The sequence below is a fragment of the Erithacus rubecula genome, assembly GCF_903797595.1.
Source record: "Erithacus rubecula genome assembly, chromosome: 10".
In the NCBI taxonomy this organism is placed as follows: domain Eukaryota; kingdom Metazoa; phylum Chordata; class Aves; order Passeriformes; family Muscicapidae; genus Erithacus; species Erithacus rubecula.
In genome coordinates this window covers 770,344-791,786 of record NC_136662.1, presented here as the reverse complement: position 1 = coordinate 791,786, position 21,443 = coordinate 770,344, and the positions used below count along the sequence as shown (strand labels likewise).

The 21,443-nt window shown below is 51.4% G+C and overlaps 1 protein-coding gene across 5 annotated transcripts in view; it reads right to left on the bottom strand.

The window, feature by feature from the left end:
* The window catches only part of LRRC7 (leucine rich repeat containing 7), a 91,036-nt gene extending 73,095 nt beyond the window's left edge, over positions 1–17,941 (bottom strand). For all 5 annotated transcript variants that reach the window (XM_079314337.1, XM_079314341.1, XM_079314339.1 and 2 more), the window contains exon 1: positions 17,891–17,941. In XM_079314337.1, the coding sequence (XP_079170463.1) occupies positions 17,891–17,915 (25 nt within the window). In that variant the 5' untranslated portion in view covers positions 17,916–17,941. The remainder of the gene's footprint in view (positions 1–17,890) is intronic.
* Positions 17,942–21,443: the final 3,502 nt, after the last annotated feature.

Here is a 21,443-nt window from a genome sequence, read left to right as displayed (position 1 = left end):
TTTGGAAATCAGTCCCTGGGTGTCCATCCCAAGCTGATAAAAACTGGGCAAGGAGCACAGACACCCTTAAATAACACCAGGGTGTCCCTCTGGATGCTCTCTGAGGAGCATCAGGCTCTGCCTGCAGGAGGAAAATCAGAATTCCTGTGCCTGCAGCCAGGGAAAAGCAGAATTCCTGTGCCTGCACCCAGGGAAATGCAGAATTCCTTTGCCTGCAGCCAGGGAAATGCAGAATTCCTGTGCCTGCAGCCAGGGAAATGCAGAATTCCTGTGCCTGCAGCCAGGGAAATGCAGAATTCCTGTGCCTGCAGCCAGGGAAAAGCAGGATCTCTTCTCCTGGGAGAGGCACTGGCTACATCCCAATTAAAATCCCTTTAATGCCACGTTTTAAATGTGTAAATGCAATTATGAGGCTTAATTACATGGTGGTGCCTCTCCTAAAAGGAATTTTAAGAAAGGGTTTTCCTTTTAACCCTTAAGAAAGGGTTAGTTTGGAGTTTTGTGGAGGAGGGTGCTGGAATTTTGGGATGGTTGGGTTGGGCAGGACACTTCCCCCTGCCCTGGGTGCTCCAGCCTGGCCTGGACTGCCAGGGGATGGCTCAGGAATTCTGGATTGGCTGCAGGAAAGAGGCACAGGGAATTCTCAGGGGATTCTGCAGCTCTGACAAGGTTTGAGCCACGATTCACCTGTTGTGCTCCTCAGAAACACAAGGATGAGGAATGAAGGAATCCCAGATCCCTGCACATCCACGGGGGGTTTCTCTCTGTTTGCACCCCCAGATCCTCTCTGGGCTAATTCTGTGTCCAGTGACCTCTTAAAAAACCTGGAAGTTTCACTTGACTGTGGGAAACTCCATCTCCCTGAAGGACAGAGGGAACACAGACCTGGAGCTGTTCCTGGAAATCCCTTTGGTCTTTTTTATCCTCTCTTAATAATTTTTAAAAAATTCCTTCTTAAAAAGCAACCAAGAGACCCCCCTGCTCCAGCTCCATTCATTATCCCAGTGCTGCTCCCGTGGTTTCCATAGGAAAGGATTCATGACTCCTGATTTCCATAGGAAAGGATTCATGATTCCTGATTTCCATAGAAAAGGACTCATCCCTGATTTCCATAGGAAAGGATTCATGATTTCCATAGGAAAGGATTCACCATTCCCTGATTTCCATAGAAAAGGATTCATGATTCCTGATTTCCACAGGAAAGGATTCCTGATTTCCATAGGAAAGGATTCACCATTCCCTGATTTCCATGGTTTCCATAGGAAAGGACTCATCCCTGATTTCCATAGGAAAATATTCGTGCATTGCCCACGGAGAGCTGGAGCCATTTCCAGCACCCACATCAGGACACAGGAATTTGGGAATGTGGGATACAGGGATCTCAGGGACCACAGGGATCTGGGAATGTAGGATCACAGGGATCTCAGGGATCTGGGATCACAGGGATCCTCAGGGATCTGGGATCACAGGGATCCTCAGGGATCTGGGAATGTGGGATCACAGGGATTTGGGAATGTGGGATCACAGGGATCTCAGGGATCTGGGAATGTGGGATCACAGGGATCTCAGGGATCTGGGATCACAGGGATCCTCAGGGATCTGGGATCACAGGGATCCTCAGGGATCTGGGAATGTGGGATCACAGGAATTTGGGAATGTGGGATCACAGGGATCCTCAGGGATCTGGGAATGTGGGATCACAGGGATCTCAGGGATCTGGGATCACAGGGATCCTCAGGGATCTGGGAATGTGGGATCACAGGGATTTGGGAATGTGGGATCACAGGGATCTCAGGGATCTGGGAATGTGGGATCACAGGGATCTCAGGGATCTGGGATCACAGGGATCTCAGGGATCTGGGAATGTGGGATCACAGGGATTTGGGAATGTGGGATCACAGGAATCCTCAGGGATCTGGGAATGTGGGATCACAGGGATTTGGGAATGTGGGATCACAGGGATCTCAGGGATCTGGGAATGTGGGATCACAGGGATTTGGGAATGTGGGATCACAGGGATCTCAGGGATCTGGGAATGTGGGATCACAGGGATTTGGGAATGTGGGATCACAGGGATCTGGGAATGTGGGATCACAGAGATCTGGGAATGTGGGATCACAGGGATCCTCAGGGATCTGGGAATGTGGGATCACAGGGATCTCAGGGATCTTGGATCACAGGAATCCTCAGGGACTCTCCAGGAATCCCAGACTCCCCTCACATGGAGTGGGTGGATCCACTGACCTGGATTCCAAGAAAATGAGGAGAGATTTTAATTTGCTGCAGTGCCAGGACACAGGGAATGGCTCCAGAGGGAGGGATGGGAGGGATTTTGGGCAGGATTGTTCCCTGGAGGGTGAGGAGGGACTGGGATGGGAATTCCAGAGCAGCTCCCTCCCAGCCCACAGCATCCCCTGATCCTGGCACGATTCCACTCTGCTCCTGTTCAGGCTGAACATTTTCCTTCAGATCCCCCCAGACTCCTCCAACACCCTCATTCCCTCCCCCACCCTCAATTCCCAGAAAAACTGATCCCAGAACCCCAGACTGGTTTGGATGGGGAAGGAACTTTAATCCCAAATCCTCCCCAGCTCCACTCAGAGCTGAAGAACTTTTTACTTTCCTCACACCAAGTTCCCCCCGAGGAAATTCCTGCCCAGACAAACCCTGGAATGGCACTGATGTCCCAGGATGCTGCCCAGAAACTGGGAAGTGCTTAAAAAAATAAAATAATAAAATACAAACTACAAAATCCAAGCCAAATACCTGGAATTTATAATTATTGCTTCCATATTGAAATATCTCTATTTATATTTTCTGTGGTTTTTTTATGCTTGTGTGTTTGTATATGGAAATATCCCTGGATTTGGGATATTAAGCTCTATTTGCTTGTTTACATATTTAAATTTCTGTGTGGTTTGGGTGTTTGTGTATTTATATGTCTGTGTTTGGATTAATAAATGTATGTATTTATCTACTAGTACATGAGGTATTTATACATGCCTGTTTATATTTATATAAATGTATATTACATCATTACAGTTATTTATTTAGATAAATAATATATTTAGTTATATTTATAGTTATAATATTTAGATAATATAATTTTTTTAAAAAATCAGCTTTTAACTAAAAAAAATTTGGGAAAATATTTTATGTAACTGGGTCCCTTCAGAATTAAAAGGGAGATATATTTTAACATAAATATATTTTAAAATATAGTTTAAATATATTTTTATTTTTATAATATTATTTTGTATATTATAATATAATATAGTCATTTAAAATAAACATATTTTAAAATATAAATTTGATAATTTTATATTGATTTTCATACCAAAAATATTATTTTTAAAGTCTGAATTTCCCTTCCTGTGCATCCTCCATACTTAACTGGGAATGACAGTAATGGGAATTACAGGAGCCCTTTTTTAGGAGCAGAAGGAACCTTTTAACTGCTTTATTTGCTGTTTTTTACCCTCTGGTGACAACAGTTCTCTTGTCACAAAGGAGATTTTTATCCTACAAAATGCAGGGAATGACATTTCTCCCCCATCTCCTTCCATTACTGATTTGCACCAACAGAAATGTTGGGAATTTTCTGGGATATCAATTCACCAGCCTGGGGTTGTTCCAGCACTCAGGGATAAAACATGAGACAAATCCCAGCTGCACTTGAAATTCCATGAGAAATGAAAAAATAAAAGGATGGCAGGGCCCACAGGCACCAGGATTTTTGTTTTTAGGGATGCCAGGAAAGATTTGATTTTAATGATAACAGGAGATGTTGAATTTTAGGGATAACAGGAGATGTTGGATTTTAGGGATACGAGATGTTGGATTTTAGGAATACGAGATGTTGAATTTTAGGGATAACAGGAGAGGTTGAATTTTAGGGATAACAGGAGAGGTTGGATTTTTGGGGTGTGGCAGTCCCAGCTCTCTCAGTCCCTCTCATCCAGAACCCTCCCAGGGAGCTTTCCCAGCACTGGGATTCATCAGTTCCTGGAATAATGGAATTCCTTCCTCAATTCCCTGGAATAATGGAATTCCTTCCTCAATTCCCCGGAATAATGGAATTCCCTCCTCAATTCCCTGGAATAATGGAATTCATTCCTCAATTCCCTGGAAATAAAGGAATTCCTTCCTCAATTCCCTGGAAATAAAGGAATTCCTTCCTCAATTCCCTGGAAATAAAGGAATTCCTTCCTCAATTCCCTGGAAATAAAGGAATTCCTTCCTCAATTCCCCAGAATAATGGAATTTCTTCCTCAATCCCCTGGAATAATGGAATTCCCTCCTCAATTCCCTGGAATAATGGAATTCCCTCCTCAATTCCTCACTTTGTCCCTCTATCCCAACCAAAACCAAGACACAAATCCTCATTTCTTCATCACTGACCAAATTCCTCCAACAAGAACCCGACACAACTTTCTGTTTTTCCAGCCAGGAAAGAAAAGATGCAGCTCCTGGTTAAATATTAAAATCCTGGTTTTTTTGCATTCCTGGAGTGCTTCAGGGCCCTCTGGAGCTGGGATCATCCCAAGGCTGGGATGTGCTCGTGTTCCTGTCACAAGGGGTTTCACTCCAACTTCCCAATGTACAGCACCAGAACTTTTGGGGTTTTTTGACTGGGATTTCTGGGACTCCCAACAGGGATTTTGGGAATTGCAGCCCCACAGGAGCCTCAGGCAGCTCCATCTCCCCTTCCTGCTGCTGCTTCCCATGCTCTCCAAAATGAGGATTCATCCCTAAACATGGATTTGGGCACCCTGGATTCACCTGGGGAGATCCTGCTGGTCCCTTCCCAAGGACAAAGGGATGGGACTGAAGGGATGAGACTGAAGGGAACAGCCCCAGGCTGTGCCAGGGCAGGCTCAGCTTGGACAGCAGGAGAATTTCCCCATGGAAAGAGTGGGCAAAGCTGAGCCCCCATTCCTGCAGGGATTCACATCCCTGAGGATGTGGCACTTGGGGACACGGGTCCCTGATTTTGGCAGGAATTACTCAATGCTCTCTTTTCCCTGAATCCCTGATTTTAGCAGGAATCACCAAGGCACTCAGTGCTCTCTTTGATTCCCTGATTTTGGCAGTAATCACCAAGGCACTCAGTGCTCTCTTTGATTCCCTGATTTTGGCAGGAATCACCAAGACTCTCAGTGCTCTCTGATTCCCTGATTTTGGCAGGAATCACCAAGACACTCAGTGCTCTCTTTGATTTCCTGATTCCCTGATTTTAGCAGGAATCACCAAGGCACTCAGTGCTCTCTTTGATTCCCTGATTTTAGCAGGAATCACCAAGGCACTCAGTGCTGTCTTTGATTCCCTGATTCCCTGATTTTAGCAGGAATCACCAAGACACTCAGTGCTCTCTTTGATTCCCTGATTTTGGCAGGAATCACCAAGGCACTCAGTGCTCTCTTTGATTCCCTGATTTTAGCAGGAATCACCAAGGCACTCAGTGCTCTCTTTGATTCCCTGATTCCCTGATTTTGGCAGGAATCACCAAGCCAAGGCAGGAGTTGCAGTGTGAGCATCCCCTGTGCCCTGCCAGGAGCAGCTGGACACAGAACAGCAGGAAAAGGAAAAGGGGAGGCTCTGGAACCAGCTGAGATCCCTCACACAGACACAACCCCTGACATAAACAACATTAAAATCTCTGTTTCCCTCAGTGCTGTGCAATCCATCACCTCCAAACCCATCCAGCAAATAACACCAGGACTTTGCTAAGCAAATCCAAAGGATTGTGACTCCCTGAATGTTCCAAGGCCAGCAGAGAGAGGTGAGTTTAGCTCTGGGAATTGGATGGTTTAAAGGGTTTGTGTTTTCCAGCATCCTGGAGGGATTTCCCAGCTCCTGCTCACACACAAACCCAGCACTGAGCATCCAGCCCGAGCTGATCCCAGGGGATCCCAAACTCAGCTTTCACCTCAGCTGTTTGCCAAAGATGAACAGCAAAACTTGAACTGAAAGCTAAAAAGGTTAAACTAAACCAGGCAGATTTGCATTGCATTTAACTACAATATTTATCTTTGGTTATCCAATTATCTCCACTGGGGATTGGGGAGCAAAGGGTCCAGGATTGGCTCCTCTCTGGGCAAAGGAATAAATAAATAATCCTTTCCTTTCCCTCTCACTTTGTTTCCTCGAGGAATTCTCCTTTATCCCAAGAGTTCCCCCAGTGCAAGGTGCACCATCAGCCCCAAAAAAATCACTTTATTCCAGTTATTTAGAGACACAAAAGTTGTATTTCCCAGCAATGTTTTTCCTGACTAAATTGCCAGAAAAATCCTTCCCTCACTGTGGGTTTGGGTGAATTATTTCTCCTGTAAACAAGCAAACAGGTTTGCACTGACACCGGCTGCCTAAATTTGTAATTAATGTCACTTTTCTCTATGGTACCATGAGATATTGTCCCTTTTCACTGCTCGGGTGTGTATCCTGATTTATGGGGTGTTAAATCATCCCTGGAAAAGCAGGGGTGGCCTGACAAAAACCACTCTGGCTGGGGTTTCCCACATTTTGCAGGAATTTCCCAGGTCCCAAAGAGGATTTGGGAGGGCTCAGGCCAAAGGGGTGCCCTGGTGGCCACTGCCAGGATTTTGGGAGGAAATCTAAAAATAAAATTAACTGATCACTTATTGGAGCAGTGAATATATTGATGTGTCTTTGATGGTTCTAACACTGGATTAATGAGAATTTATGGGAATTTCTGGGGTTTTTTTCCCCCCAGGACAGTCCAGGCCAATGTTCCCTGCAAATCCCCTGGGGTTTGAGGTTCCCTCTGAGCCCAACAAAATTGAAATTTGAGTTCAGAGAGAGCCAGAGGGAATGCTGTGCTGCACAGGGGTTTGGGATAGCAGGAAGGAATCTCTGCTTGGGCTGTTCCAATGCCTGGAATAAAAACAGAATAAAAAACAAAGGGCAGACCCAGAGCTGGCCCTGTCCCTGCAGGGGACAGAAAAGCCAAAGCTGAGAGGGCACAGGACAGGGACAGGGTCCCTCCAAGCCTGGGGGCTCCTCATTATCCCACAGGGGATAAAACACACCCAGAGAGCTGGAAAGGAATGAGAATATCCCAAATAATATCTCAAACAACCTCCCAAATAATATCTCAAATAACATCCCAAATAATATCTCAGATATTCCAAATACCCCAAATAACATCCCAAATAATATCCCAAATAATATCCCAAATAATATCCCAAATATCCCAAGTAACATCCCAAATAATCTCTCAAATATTCCAAATATCCCAAATAACATCTCAAATATTCCAAATATCCCAAATAACATCCCAAATAATATCCCAAATAATCTCTCAAATATTCCAAATATCCCACATAACATCCCAAATAATATCTCAAATATTCCAAATATCCCAAAGAACATCCCAAGTAATATCCCAAATATTCCAAATATCCCAAATAATACCCCAAATATTCCAATATCTCAAACAGTATCCCAAATATCCAGGCTGTGCCCTGGGTCTGCTCCCTCCCCTTCCACACAATCCTTTTTAATTCCACATTTCTCCCTCCCAGAAGCCACAGGAGCTGCTGACGCATCTCCAACCTTTTTCTTGGAGATTCATCAGCTGAAATAGATCCCACATATAAGAATAGGGAGTTTAATGAATTCACACTCCTGTGATGTAACAAGTTAAATTAAAAACCCTGAGCTGGTAAGATTTAATAACAAGCCTTTTATGGTGATTTGGCTTTTCCTGCAGGAAAACTTCCTCCTACCAAAACTGGGGAGGATATTTTTAAAAGCTGTGAAACTGGGAGCAGTGTGGAAACCATCACAAGGAGCAAAGGCTTTCAGGGACAGAGTGCCTGAGAGAATTCTGCAATTGTTGGAATCTTTACGTCCCCAAATGTTGGAGTTGATCCCAAATCCAGAGGGGAGGGTGGACAGGGACCTTTATTCCACTCCCCATCTGCAGGGCTGGGAAATCCCCCCAGGAATGGGGGCTCCCCCTTCCCCAAGCCTGACCATTCTCCATGCAGAAATTCCTCCTTTTCTCCAGGCAGTGGGAATCTCCATTTTGGGGTGAAAAGTCTCGGGATGTGTAAAAGAACCAGCCTTGGGTTTGATCCTCCCCTGCAGCATCATCCCCTGACAGGGCAGCAGAACCCTCACCAACCATCCAGCACAGACATTTGCTCAGCTCACAGCAGGCAAAGGTCACCCTGGCCAGACTGGAAAGGCAAAAATCCAAAACTATTTAAAGGAAACTGCCTGGTGATGCCAAAAAAACCCCCAAACCCAAACCCCAGCTGCCAAAGCACACAGGCTGCGAAATATTTAAAATATCTGTTAAAATTTCCAATATTCAGTGCTTGCACAGATTTGCAGCTGCTCTGAGCAGCCAAATCCCAGCTGGGGTTATCCCAAATCCATTCAGGGTGCTGCTGGCACCAGGCCTGGCTGTGATCAGGGTGGGACTCACCTTGCTGTGCTTTAATACTGCCACAACCCACCAGGAGATCCTGGCTAATTAACCCTCTTAATTACCATCCATGTGGTTTTTAAGAGCTCAGCATTTCTAAAGAAACTCAAATTTTTGTCCTCCCATAAACTACCAAGCTGAGGGTAAATGGTCAGAGAACTTTCCTGGTGAAATTAAATCTGAAACGTGGTTTTCAGCTGTGGCTGCCATGGCTTGGGATGAGCTTTAATGTCCCTCCCAACCCAAACCACTCTGGGGTTTCACAAAGAGCTGCTCTACCACAAGGACAAAGGGAGCACATGGGAGAGAAATCCCAGCGTTTGTTCCCTGCCAGGATTTCTCCCCACATTTATCAAACTGCAGGAACAGGAGGAAAAAAACCACAAACCTCACCCCATGCATGTGAAAAGTGAAATATTAGTGCTGCATGCACAGCCCTGGCCTGGCACAGGGAGCACTGACCTTCAGCAGCCCTGGGGCTCCTGGATTTAATGCTCTGCCTGCTGCTCCCGGTGTGGAAAGTCTCCTGAACAGACTCAAACAATCCATCAAAACCTGGCAAAGCCACCCCAACCCACCCAGGGGAGGTGCCACCTTTATTTAATCACTTTGCAGGAGCTGCTGATTATCTCATCTGCTGCTCCAGGATCCCCTGGGGCTGCTCCAGGCACTGTCCCAGGTGAAATGAAGCTGCAAATGTGAGCAGCAGGAGCCTGGCTCAGAAAACAGGGAAAAGCTAAAATCTGCTTCCCAAGCAGAGGGAAAAGGGAAAACACCTGCAGGGGACAAATCCCCTCCTGCCCTGAGGCCACCAAACACCTGCCAGGGACCAGCACTGGCCACTCCCAGCATGGGAGGCAAGTTTTGGTATTGGGCTGCTTCCACCCAATGACTTTATTCCCTGAAATAAGCTGGTCCTATAAAAAATAAAATAGTTGTTCTCCTCAAACTGATACATGATGAAGCATGAAGAAATGCCCTTCGGTTTCTGCAGCACTTTGAAATTATTACTGGCAAGTGGGTACAAGTGAAAAAAACCCAAATAAATAAATAAATAATATATATATATATACACACAAATATATAGGGCCTTCAGGTCCTAGTGGTCAAAGGTCAGGAAATGGTTCAATGTGCATCATTTCTTCTCAATGCAATAAAAATAATCTTAAAATGCACTCATGCCTGTAAAGGTTTGGAATCTGCAGTAAATCTGGGCTTCCTCCAAGCCTGGCTTTCTGCACTTTCCAGGGATAATGAGAAAATGATGAAAAAATCAGCAGAATTGAGTACAAATATTCTGATGGTTTTTATCTATACTGCATGTGTCAGGACGTGAAAGCATCCAGGTAAAAAGTTGTATTTATGTTGGACTCTGAAACTTTATTTCAGGGCTCCAAGCAAAGGCAATCCCAGTTTTCTGGGCACTGCCCAATCCCAGAGTTCCTGTGGAAAAGGATTTCCTTTCATTTCCAGCTTCTCCACATGTCTTGGATTTGTCTGATTTTGTTTAAAATTAAATTTTTAAATTTATTAATCACTTTAATTTATTAGTCCCTTTGGTTCTGAATCACAGGATTGTGGGATGGTCTGGGTTGGACTCCACAGATTTCTGGGGTGTTTCCCCTTTTTGGAATTCCCACTTGGATTTTGTGGGATGTCCTGCACGGGGACAGGTCCTTTCCCACTCAGCACATTCTGGGATTCTGTGGAAGATCATTTAATTCCAAGCCCCAAAGCTCCTCTAACCCCACCCAAATTCCCAATTTACCTGCACAGAATCAGCCAGAGCTCAGGTTCCTTTCTGTGCCCTGCACTTCACCCCCTAAACCTCATCCCAGCACTGCCAGGGCTGCTCCAAGCAAGCCTGGCTCTGGCTCCTCCCGTTGACAAATGAATCTCAAACACACCAGCAGCTGAAATCCCAGCAAATTAAAAATCCCTGCTCCAGGAAATCAATTACAAAATCATCGCAGATCTTCCAGGAAACCTGGATTTCTTTCCTGGCGTGTTTCCTCAAAGCAACTTTAATCACAAAGCTCTCATCTCCACCACAATGCCATGATGCAGTTTGCTAATTAGCTTTTCCCACTCCTTAATTAAGAAGTGTTCATGTTGTATCTGCAGTTAAATGGTGGCAGCAGTCACCACTCAGTGTTTTATTTCTGTTTCAATATCCATTTGCTTTATTTTTTATTTATTTGGTTTTTATTTCAGTTTCAGACTCCTGTTTTGATTGGCTGGGTTGTAGCTGCTCCAGGGGAAATTTGGGAAGGTTTTTTAAGATAAATGTGGATGAGCCTCTGAACAGAGCAGTTGATTCCCTCAAAAGCTGCCACAGGTCCAGCACTGGGATCCAAGGAATGACTCTGGAGCTCTCCTGACCCAATTCAGTGATGAGGACACAAAGGAGTGGGATTTGACTTCTGGGTATTCCAGAGAGAAAAAAAAAGAAAATATCAGTGGGAGAGCTCAGAGTCAGATCTGCTGCACCTGGTCAGAAACTCCTGGGCAGAGAGGAATTAAATGAGGCTGAGTAAAAATCAGATGGGTTTGGATGTGGGGCTGAGCTGCCCAGGATTTCTTAGGAAACAAAAAACTCACTGGAAATTTCAGTTCACAGCTGACAAGTGGCCAAATCTGAAAAGCTTTTCCCATCCCAGTGCCAGGCACTGTGTCCCTGGGCAGCAGGGAGGGGTTGGTCCTGCACAGCCTCTCTGGGATGGTGGGTTCAGCAGCACCAAACCCAGGAGGGAATTCCCAGCCCAGGAATTCTCATTGCCCCAGCCCCAGGCTAGGCTGAGCCACTGAGGCTTCCCTGCCTTCACCCCCCCTGTGGAAGAGACTCCAGATGTGGGAGCTGCACACAGGAGACAAATCCTGAGGAACAGGATCCCAGAATTGCTGAGAAAAATCCCTCCAAGGTCACCAAATCCAGGAATTCCTTGGACACCTCCAGGGATGGCAACTCCAAATTTCCCTGGAATGCCACTCTCCTGCCTCCTTATTTTGTATTTCCCAGCATCAGTTGGATGAAGGAAGAACTGAAGGAGCAAACCTTCCTTTGTGTGCTTTGTGTGTGGATTTTCCCAGCCCTCCCCACGGATACAGAGTGACCTTGGGGATGAGATTTATCCAAAGTCACCTCTCCAAACCCAAGATGTCTTGGGCAGGGATTAAATCCAGGCTGACACTTTGCCTCACACCTGCTGCTGCTGAATCTGTCCCCCCAAAATAGCAGCTCTGATGAAAGGCAGCTCCTGGAGCTCCATTTTTCACTTGTCCAAGTTCCCACATGGTTGTCATCACAACTGGGAATGTTCATCCAGCAGAGTGAGAATGACATCCTGTTAAAAGTGCCTTTTCCTGCAGGATGGAGACAAGGAGAGCACAGAAAATGCACAGAAATCCTGGATTAAAAGGTTTTTGTGCATGTGCTCCCAGTTTCCAGCGTGGCCTCTTTCCCAGGTATTTCTGCAGGAAATGATATTTCAAAAGGTATTTCAAAAATACCTCTGCCAGGTATTTAAAAAAATAAAGAAAAGTGGTTTTGCTAGGAAAAAAAATCCTGAAAAAAATGCTGCAGCACCTGCAGCCATGGATGAACAAATGCAGAAAACCCTGTTCTGTGATCCCAAGAATCCCAACAGATGCAGGTGCACTCACTGAGCTGCTGCTCCAGGCTCACCTTTCCCAAAGGAGACCTCAGCCCCTCCTGCTCCTCCTGGGGATCACAAAGCCCCAGAGGATTTGGGGCTGCCATGGGGCAGGAGCTCCTGGAGAATCCCCTGGAGGCTCCTGCAGCCCCGTGCCCATGGGTGTACCCAGCCCCCAGGGCACCAAAGGTGCTCCCAGAACTCCTGTGCTCCCCAGGTGGCACCATCCCCCTGGCACAGGAGTGCTGTCACCATCTGTGCCACATCCCAGCTTTTTCCACAGTTCCTGCAGGGCTGGGAGGCTGCAGCATGGCTGAGGGGGGGGGATCCCAGCCAGGGATGCACAATTCCAGCAGAAACAGCACCTGGAGGATCCCAGGTAGCCTCACCTGGCAGCTGTGCAGGGGAGGAAAAGCATCCCCCACCTCCTGGGCAGGTCTCTGCCAGGAGAAGGAGAAACCCCACTGTGAATTTCTGGTTCCTAATCCAGCCTGGAGAGCACCAGGAAGATCAAACTGCGTTAGTACTGCAGGAGAAGGCACTGATGGATTTAAGGGGGGAAAAAAAATCCCTCTCCATATAAGGGCTGTGAACATTTTCCCACTTAAGACAACGTGTGGGATCATATTCACAGACACAGAAATATGTTCTGTTCCCCAACACCCACGGGCCTGGAACACCGGGCTGAAGTGCTGGCAGGAATCAGAACCATTTGTTAAGTACAAAAAATGTCTCACATAATTAGGGAACTGCTGAAAGCCACCAATTTAGTGCTCAGGCTGGAAAATGTAGGAATATTTCTTGGAACAACAGGCAGAGCTGCCTCGATGCTGCACACAGCAAATACCTGGGGTGAAATCAAAGTGCAGCAAAATCCCTGCACCTTCAGCAGGGTAGAACCAGGATTTCCCCAGCTGGGAGGGGACCAAAATCCTGATTTTAATGCTGATTATGAAGTGAGTGCCCCTTTCCCAGGCTCATCCCTCCTTTCCCAGCATGGCTCCATCACCATCCCAGCCTGTCCCTCTGGTCCAGGCTGGCCCAAAGCATCTCCCAGGCGTGTCCCAGGGCTGAGGAACCTCTGCCCAAAGGCTCTGCACAGGCAGCACGGGAGGGGCAGCAGCCAAGGGAAGGTGGTGCTGGGAGCAGAACCTGTCTGGGTTTTGTACATTTGGAAAAAAAGCAAGAAAAGCAGAGATTGGTGGGGTTTGATCTGGGCAGGGCTGGGGACAGAGCTCCTGCAGCCACAGCTCAGCTCCTCAGCCCCCAAAGCCACCAAGGACCCCCTGCCCACAGCTCTGTCCCCTCCTGGCACAGCTCCTCAGCCCCCAGAAGGGTTTGTCACCACCAAAGCCACCAAAGTGTGTCCCCCCCAAGCTGTTTCCCCTTCTGCCAGCAGCTCCTCGACCCCCAGAAGGATTTGTCCCCCCGCAAAGCCACCAAGGTTTGTCTCTCCCAAATCCTCAAGATCTGTCCCCCCAAAGCCACCAAGCTGGGTCTCCCCAGAGCCGTGTCCCCTCCTGGCACAGCTCCTCGACCCCCAGAAGGGTTTGTCCCTCCCAAAGCCACCAAGGTCTGTTCCCCCTCAAAGCCACCAAGGTTTGTTCTCCCCCAAAGCCATTACTGTCCATCCCAAAGCCACCAAGGTTTGTTCTCCCCCCAAGCCACCAAGCTGGGTCCCCCCCAGAGCCGTGTCCCCTCCTGGCACAGCTCCTCGACCCCCAGAAGGGTTTGTCCCTTCCAAAGCCACCAAGGTCTGTTCCCCCTCAAAGCCACCAAGGTTTGATTCTCCCAAATCCTCAAGATCTGTCCCCCCAAAGCCACCAAGGTTTGTCTCTCCCAAATCCTCAAGATCTGTCCCCCCACAGCCACCAAGGTTTGTCCCCTCCCGGCAGGAGCTGTTCAGTCCCGCACTGTCTGTCCCCCCAAATCCCCCCGGTGTCCCCCTGAGCCGTGTCCCCTCCCGGCGCAGCTCCTCGCCCCCGCCTGTCCCTGGCCAGCACCTCTGCAGAGCAGGGATGGGTTCTGCAGCAGGGACACGAGGCGCCGCCGCCGGCCCCGCTCTCGGCTCCTGCCGTGGCTCGGGGTGAGGGTGAATCCGCTGCCCCGGCGCGTTCCTCGCGGGGGGAATTCGGGAATTCCGCCGGGGCCGTGCCCGGGGCCGTGCCCGTGCCCGTGCCCGTGCCATGCCATCCCTCAGGCCGCCGCAGCGAAAATGGCAAAGCCACCGAAAAAAAAAAAAAAAAAAAAAAAAGTGCCCAGCAAAGCGGTGCAGCGGAACAATCCAGGGCCGAGCCGCTCCGAGGGAGCCGGAGCGTTTAAATCCCGCTGGATCCAGGGCCGGGCTGCCTGCCTGGAGCTCCGCTGGCACAGCAGGGGATGCGCTCCCTGTCCCACGGGGACGATTCCCGAGCTGCCACCGCTGTCCAAAGGCTCCTCAAGCCCGGGTTTTATCCCTTTCTTTCGATGCCGAGCATCCAAGATCTCCCAAGGACGTTTTCACATCTCCAGCATCCCTGGAGCAGGAGCGGTGCCTGGCAATTCACGTGACGCGGAGCCCAGTGTTGGATTCCCAGCCATGGGAATGTGCTCGGCACTCCCAGTCCCACCGGCTGCTCCCTAATCCCGGCTGCAAAAAACTCTGCTGCTCTCCTCCACCCGACTCACATAAATTCGGATTATTTCTGCCCACCGGTCACTGGTTCCTAGCTTAGAAAAGGTGAAATTTGCTCTCCACAGATTCTCTTGGCTCCAACTCTTACTTCCAAATCTTTTCCCCAGGAAAATATTCGGGGAAAATATAAAAAAGAAAAAAAAAATTGAAAAAAAAAAAAGAAGCACCGTTTTCCTCCGACGAGCTTAAACTCCTGTAGCTCTAAAGTCATTCACGCCGGATCCAAGGGAGCTAAAGGATGAGCAATGTTCTCCTCCTTACAATAAAAAAGGAGCCTTCCTGAGCTTACAGCTTCTTTTCTTCTTTATTCACCAGAACCTGATCCATTAACACGGCATTTGCTCCCCCTTCCCGGAGCGCTGGGATTTAAGGCTCCTTTCTTTCCCTAATTCTGCGCTCGGCTCCAGCCGCGGCAGCAGCCGCCTCTCCCCGGGGCTGTCAGAGCTCTCCAGCTTCATTCCCAGCTGCTTCCAGCCATCCCTGCTCATCCCTCCACCTTCCTCCCTTCCCCAACTTCTCCGCAGCTCACACCAGGAGGGGCGGCTCTGCCCAGTCAAACACGGAGGATTTCTCTGCTCTCGACAAATTGCTGCATTCCCAGGAAAAAAAAAAAAAAAAAAAAAAAAAAAAAGAACCAGCCCCGAGTTCTGCAAGCCTTGTCCTAGGATTTGATGCAATCTGCAAATGAGAGCCTACGGAAACCACGCTAAAATTAGAGGGAGCTGAGATATAAACCAAGGACACATCGTGGCTCTTAGAAATCTTTAAATAGGGCTTGGTACCACCTCGAGGAGCTCGGGCTGTGCTGGGCTCGCATCCACCGAGATCCTTAATTGGGATTCTCGAGTGGCCCTGGATGTTCCCGGACACCTCTGGGGGTGCTGGGGTGGGTTCCCTCCCCCAGCCGAGTCCCAGCGGATTTTCCCAGTGCCGCTGATCAGCCCGGCGGATTCACACCCTGGAGGGGAGCAGCTCCTCCCCCACCTGCTCACAGAATGTCCCCAGCCCGTTCCCAGGTGGGGACAGCCGGGATGGGCAGCCCTGGAGCACGGCCGGGCTCCTGAGCAGCTCCGGGGATGGAGCCCCTGCTCCCCCACCGGGCAGGGCAGGGGAGGGGGTGTCAGCAGAATTCCAGGAGGATAAAATTCCCTGAATGCCCAGGAGGATAGAATTCCCCGTTTCAAAGCCCTGCTGTCCATCAGTCTCCTGTTCCTGATGCCAGGTTTGCCAAGGCAGCCCCAGGGGATGGTGCTGGCCCAGGGCACGGTGCAGAGCCAGGGCTGGCTCGGTGGCCACGGGCTCTGAGGGGACTCTGGGGCTGCCACCACACAGCCCCAGCCTGTCCTGGCTCGGATTTCCATGTCCTGCTGTGTTTGGGATCCCTGGAGTCTCTGCTTTTCTCCCAGCAAAGCCTTGTCCAGATACAAAGACCTCAGAGGTGATTAATCTGTATTTTGGGGGCTCTAATGGTGCTGCTGCCTTGAAATATTCCAGAGACAGCAGCCAAGCTTTCTCCTAGAATCCTTTTGGTGCGATTTTAAACTTTATTTTTTAATACATTGTTGGGAAGCACTGACAAATTCCTGCAGGTGCAGGGAGTGGGGAATTTGCTGCTTCCCAGGGATTCCATCCCAGCTCTCTGCAGCCTTTGCTCCCGAGCTGCAGCTCCTCAGATCCACCAGGCACCCAGGAATGGGTTTGTTACTCCAGCAGCTGCAAAAGTCGGTGTCATCTAACCCCCCCTTTTTGGGGATTTCACATGGGCCGTGTAACAGAGCACAGAGCAAAGCTCCTCCTCTGTGAGGTAATTAAAAAATAAAAGCGCTGCTTTATGCAAGGAAAAGTTTTGCAGATGGGATACAGGCCAAGGTTAAAGTTCGCAGGGACACCGGGGTAACAAGGCACAGGAAGGTGTTGGACGATAAAATCATTGGATTTCGGAATAATCGCAGTAATTAACGGTGCTGGGAAGGTGAAGAGCCCTCCTTCCACTGCGGCTGCACGCAAAGGAAGCTCCGTGACCTCCCCGAATTCCCCTTCCCTCGCACACCCGCCCCTCGGAACCGCGGCTCCGGGAACGCTCCCAGAAAGGGGTCCCGCTTTTCTCCTGCACAGCGCATCCCCCATGGTGCCGCTTCTGAGACCAGCTGCTCCTGCTTCTTCCCCAAGTCCCGCTACTTCCCCGAAGTGGCTGCAATCTGCGCCGCGAGGTTGCCATGGCGAGCATCCCTCCTCCCTCCTCCTCCTCCTCCGTGAGGAGCTGAGCGAGCAGATGCGGAACAGCAAAACCCACCGGATTAAGTCACTTCTCTGCTGGTGGATGGTGAGGGGAGCGCTTGGGATTTCAGCTGCTCCCCAGGATTATTCTCACTGCAACACCTGAGGTTAAAGACACCCACCAGCGGCACGTGGCCGGAGTTTTTAGCTGGAAATCACGGATGGACAGGAGCAAAAGGAAGGGATTTAGGTGGAATGAGGGGCGCGGCAAAAAATATCCATCGGATCGTTCCTGTTTCCCCCAAAACAAGGAACTTTCAACAGGGCTCTCCTGTCCGTGACCCTCCCCGGAGAAAACGAGCAGAGCCAGCTCGGTGCGCGGGGCACACGCCGCCCCTCGGCAGCCACACGGACGCGGGGCCGGGGGACGCCGGCTCCGAGCGCCACGGGCCCGCGGTCCCCCTGCCCGGCCTCCCCCAAACCCCCCATGGCGGGGACGAGCCGGTGCCCATCGCCCCGCTGCCCCCGAGCCCCCGGGCAGCGCGGGGCGGCGGGATGGACACACGGCCCGGGGAGGCGGCGATGTCCCTGCGCGCACGGAGCCTCCTCCGCGCCTCCCCGCGCCTCCGCCAAGGGCGCAGAATTTTCCAGGAGCTGCGCCGAGCCCGACCCCCGCCGCAGGCGGGTTCCGGAGCTGTCACTGCGCCGCGGGGGCTGCGCGGGGGCGGCGGCTCGGAGCGCGGAGCGCGCCCGGGGCTGCGCCGCGCTCGCCGCGCTCCTTTGTGCTCGGCGGAGCCTCCCCGCGCTCCCTCCCCGCGCCCGGGGGGCGTGGGCGGCCCGGGCATCCCCGGGGGGCTGCGCGCCCCTCCCGCCCCGGCCCCGCGTACTCACGGTGCAGGCGGGAGCGCGCGTCCATGCGCGGCCGAGCCGCGGTGCGGGGGCTGCGCGGGCGCCGCCGGGGGCTGCCCGCGGCTGTCCCGCCGCCCGCCCCGCCGCGCCGCGGAGCCCAGGGCCGGGCCCGCTCCGCCTCCGCGGGCGGCGCCCAGACACAAAGCGGCGGCGGCGGCGGCGGGGCGGGTCCGGTCCCGCTGCGCGCCCGCGCTGCGCTCCGCGGCGGCGCAGGGGCGGTGCGGGGGGGCGGGACGCGACCGGGCTCCCCCCGCGGGGCGGTGCGGGCAGGGACGATGCGGGGCGGGGGATGTGCGCGGGATGCGCGGGGGATGTGCGGGGATGCGCCGGGATGCTGTGCAGGGATGCGCGGGGATGCGCGGGGGATTCTGTGCAGGGATGTGCGAGGATGTGCGGGGGATTCTGTGCAGGGATGTGCGGGGATGCGCCGGGATATTGTGCAGGGATGCGCGGGGATGTGCGGGGGATTCTGTGCGGGGATGCTCTGCAGGAATGCGCCGCGGGCAGGTGCGATGCGAAGCGCGCAGCGCAGGCGGTGCCGCTCCATCCCCGCTCGTTCCCGTCCCGACCGGGCGCCCCGCGAGCGGAGCATCCCCGGAGCATCCCCCGGTCCCCCGGGCACGGGCTCGGACAGCCGCGACCCCCGCATGGCCCCTGTGCCACGGCAGGAGCCATTTCCTCACCCGGCCAGGGTGCGGGGCCAGGTGAGGGAAGGGACTCGCAGCCCCGCGGGAGCTGCGCGGGCACTGCTGGTGACATCTCAGTGTCCCCGGCGGGCGGGGGTCACGGGGAACCCCTGGCAAGGGCATCGTGCCCGGGGCTGAGGCTGTCCTGGCTTTCCTGGCTGTCCCGGCTGTCCAGTCTGTCCTGTCTGACCTCCGTCCCGGGAGCTTCACCCACCCATCAGAGCAGGACACGCACCTGGATGTCCCTCCCTGCCCTGTGTCTGTGTGTGACCCGGAGCGATCCCGGGAACCCTCCAGGGGTTCAATGCGTTGGGTTGGGAGGGAGCTCAAAGCTCCCCTCGTTCCACCCCCTGCACGGACACCTCCCACCGCATCCCTGCCCACGAGCCTGGGCTCCTGCAGCCTCTCCTGGTGCTCCTCAGAGCAGCCGAGGCAGCAGCGAGTCCTGGAGCTGCTCGGATCGCACTCTTTGTTCCCAGAGCAGCAGCGCCCAGCCCCGGTGCTGCCCTGTGCCCTTCCCGGGGCTCTTGGGCAGCTCTGGCAGTGGCCCGGGGTGGCCACGGTGGCACAGTGACCTCACAGCTCTGCCTGGGTCAGGTCAGCACCTCGGTGATTTCACAGCTCTGGGGGCTCTGCCTGCAGCAGGGCTGGGGGAGGATCACAGGAGGGTTGGTTCCAGCTGTGAGCTCCCCAGCCCTGCTCCAGGATGATCCCCTGGCACTGTGACCTCTCCTCTCCTGTTGCTGGTGGAGGAATTCCTGCTCTGAGGACTCTCCCATTCTCTCCATCTCAGAGTGGGAAGTCAAATCAGGCCCAGGAACATTTTCCTCCACCAATATTTTTGCAGTGCTCGAAGTGCACATGCCCTGGTTTGCTGTGGTGCCCCTGGATCCCTGGAATATCCAAGGCCAGGTTGGACACTGGGGCTGGGACTCCCTGGGACAGTGGGAGGTGTCCCTGCCGTGGCAGGGGTGGCTCTGGGTGGGATTTAAGGTCCCTCCCAACCCAGCCCAGTGTTTCTGATCTCAGGGGGTGTCCAGGTTCAGCTGGGACAGGGACAGCTTCTGGGAGACAAGAGACAGAAATTTGTCTCCTGGGAGATCCCCAGTAGGACAAGATAGGAATTTTTTGTTACAGCTGGGAGTTCTTTCCTTTCCTGATGTTCCTGAAAAACACCAAGATTCTGAAGGGCACAAAGGAACCGGAAAACCCCCGAAAGGGTCGAGTCCTTATGTACAAAATAGAGATTTTCTTCCTTGAAAATGCAAGTGTGGAGAGGGAGAAGCACAGGGATGAGGCAGGGGGAGCTGCAGGAGGAGCAGGGAACCAACCCCCAAGCCAGGAGCTGGGAAGGGCAAGGCTGGAGCTGTGGAACTGGAATCCTCAATTCCATCATGTCTCAGCTTCCCCTGAGTCCAGTGCAGACAGGACATGCAAGGCCAACAAATGCAGAATAGTGAGAAATGTGGATGCCAGCACATCCCTGAGCTCTGCTGATGCAGAACTCCAGCTGATCCGTGGAACAAGTGGAACTAAGCTGGGCTTTACCACTGCTCTTCCATGCATTTCCCCTGCTAAGCCCCTATTAAAAAAACCCCTTTCCTGCTGTGGGCCTGGATAAGGCAAGGCTTGAATAATGAAATTGCTTCAGCAAATTTCCCAGGAAAGCTGGGTGTGATCCCTAAAAATGTTCTGCAGGTCTGGGCTCAGAGGGGTCTGGTCAAGTCCAGCTGGGAAGGTGGGGGTTAAATCAAAGCATCACAGAGATAACCCTGAAATAAAGATATTTTTATTCTCCATTTTTCAAAAGCCTGGACTATAGAGAGAAGGAACACTTTTAAGGACTCAGCTCCTTCTATTCAATAAATGGTGGAGCTGCACAGCTTTGGACATTTTCCCTTTAGAATTCCCAATATCTTTTTTCCCCTCTGGTTTCACCAAGTCCTCTCAAGCACTACTTGAAGAACTCCCAGCCAAAGCTGATCTCCATTTCTGGAGCCTTTCACTGTGGGATTGAGAGGAGAGGATGAGGCACAGCTGTGATGTGGGGGAGGTTCAGGTCACCTTCTGTGGGTGGTGACAAAGAGCCCAGGAGAGGGTGACAGTGGTGGGGCAGGAGGGACCTGGCAGGCTCTGCCCAAAAATGTCAACGAGTTTGGGAATTGGGATTGAGGCAGAATTTAGGACTTGAAAAAGGAGGATGGAAAAGGAAGGGAAATCTTGATGGAAACCCAGAAAGCAGCAGGGTCCTGCCCTCCCCCCTCATTCCCAGAGTGCACTCCATGGATAGTTGTTGTTATCCATGAGGAATTGCTGGAGCTGTTCCATTAGGTTGACACTGGAATAATTTGGATATTTGCATCCCTGCACTGAAGGTAATTTGGGAAAAAGTTCATTCTTCTGGAGTGATGACATCATCAGGCTGGACCTGCAAAATTGATAACTCTTAAAACTGGAACAACCGATTTCTTCTTTTAACACTGAAATGATTCCATTTCTATCATCTGGAAGCACTTAAAAAACCTGCTATAAAATGTATCAGCCAGGGACATTAAACTGCTCCCTCTTGCCTCTCTCCTGAAAAGGAGCTCAGGAGAGAAGCTGGGACAATCCTGATCTGCCCTGGGGTGGTGGGAGGTGCCCTGCTGGGTGAGATGAGCTTTAAAATCCTTCTGCCCAAACCATCTGGGATCTGTGATCCCCTGAGCATCCTGGGGCCACTGGGGCGCTCAGGGCTGGCCACAGGGCTCAGGAACGTTGTCAGAAGGATCCCTGATCCAATTCCCATTTTGTCTCCTCCAAACTGGCAGTCAGGTGGAGCACAATCCTTCCTCCTATTCCAGCTCCTC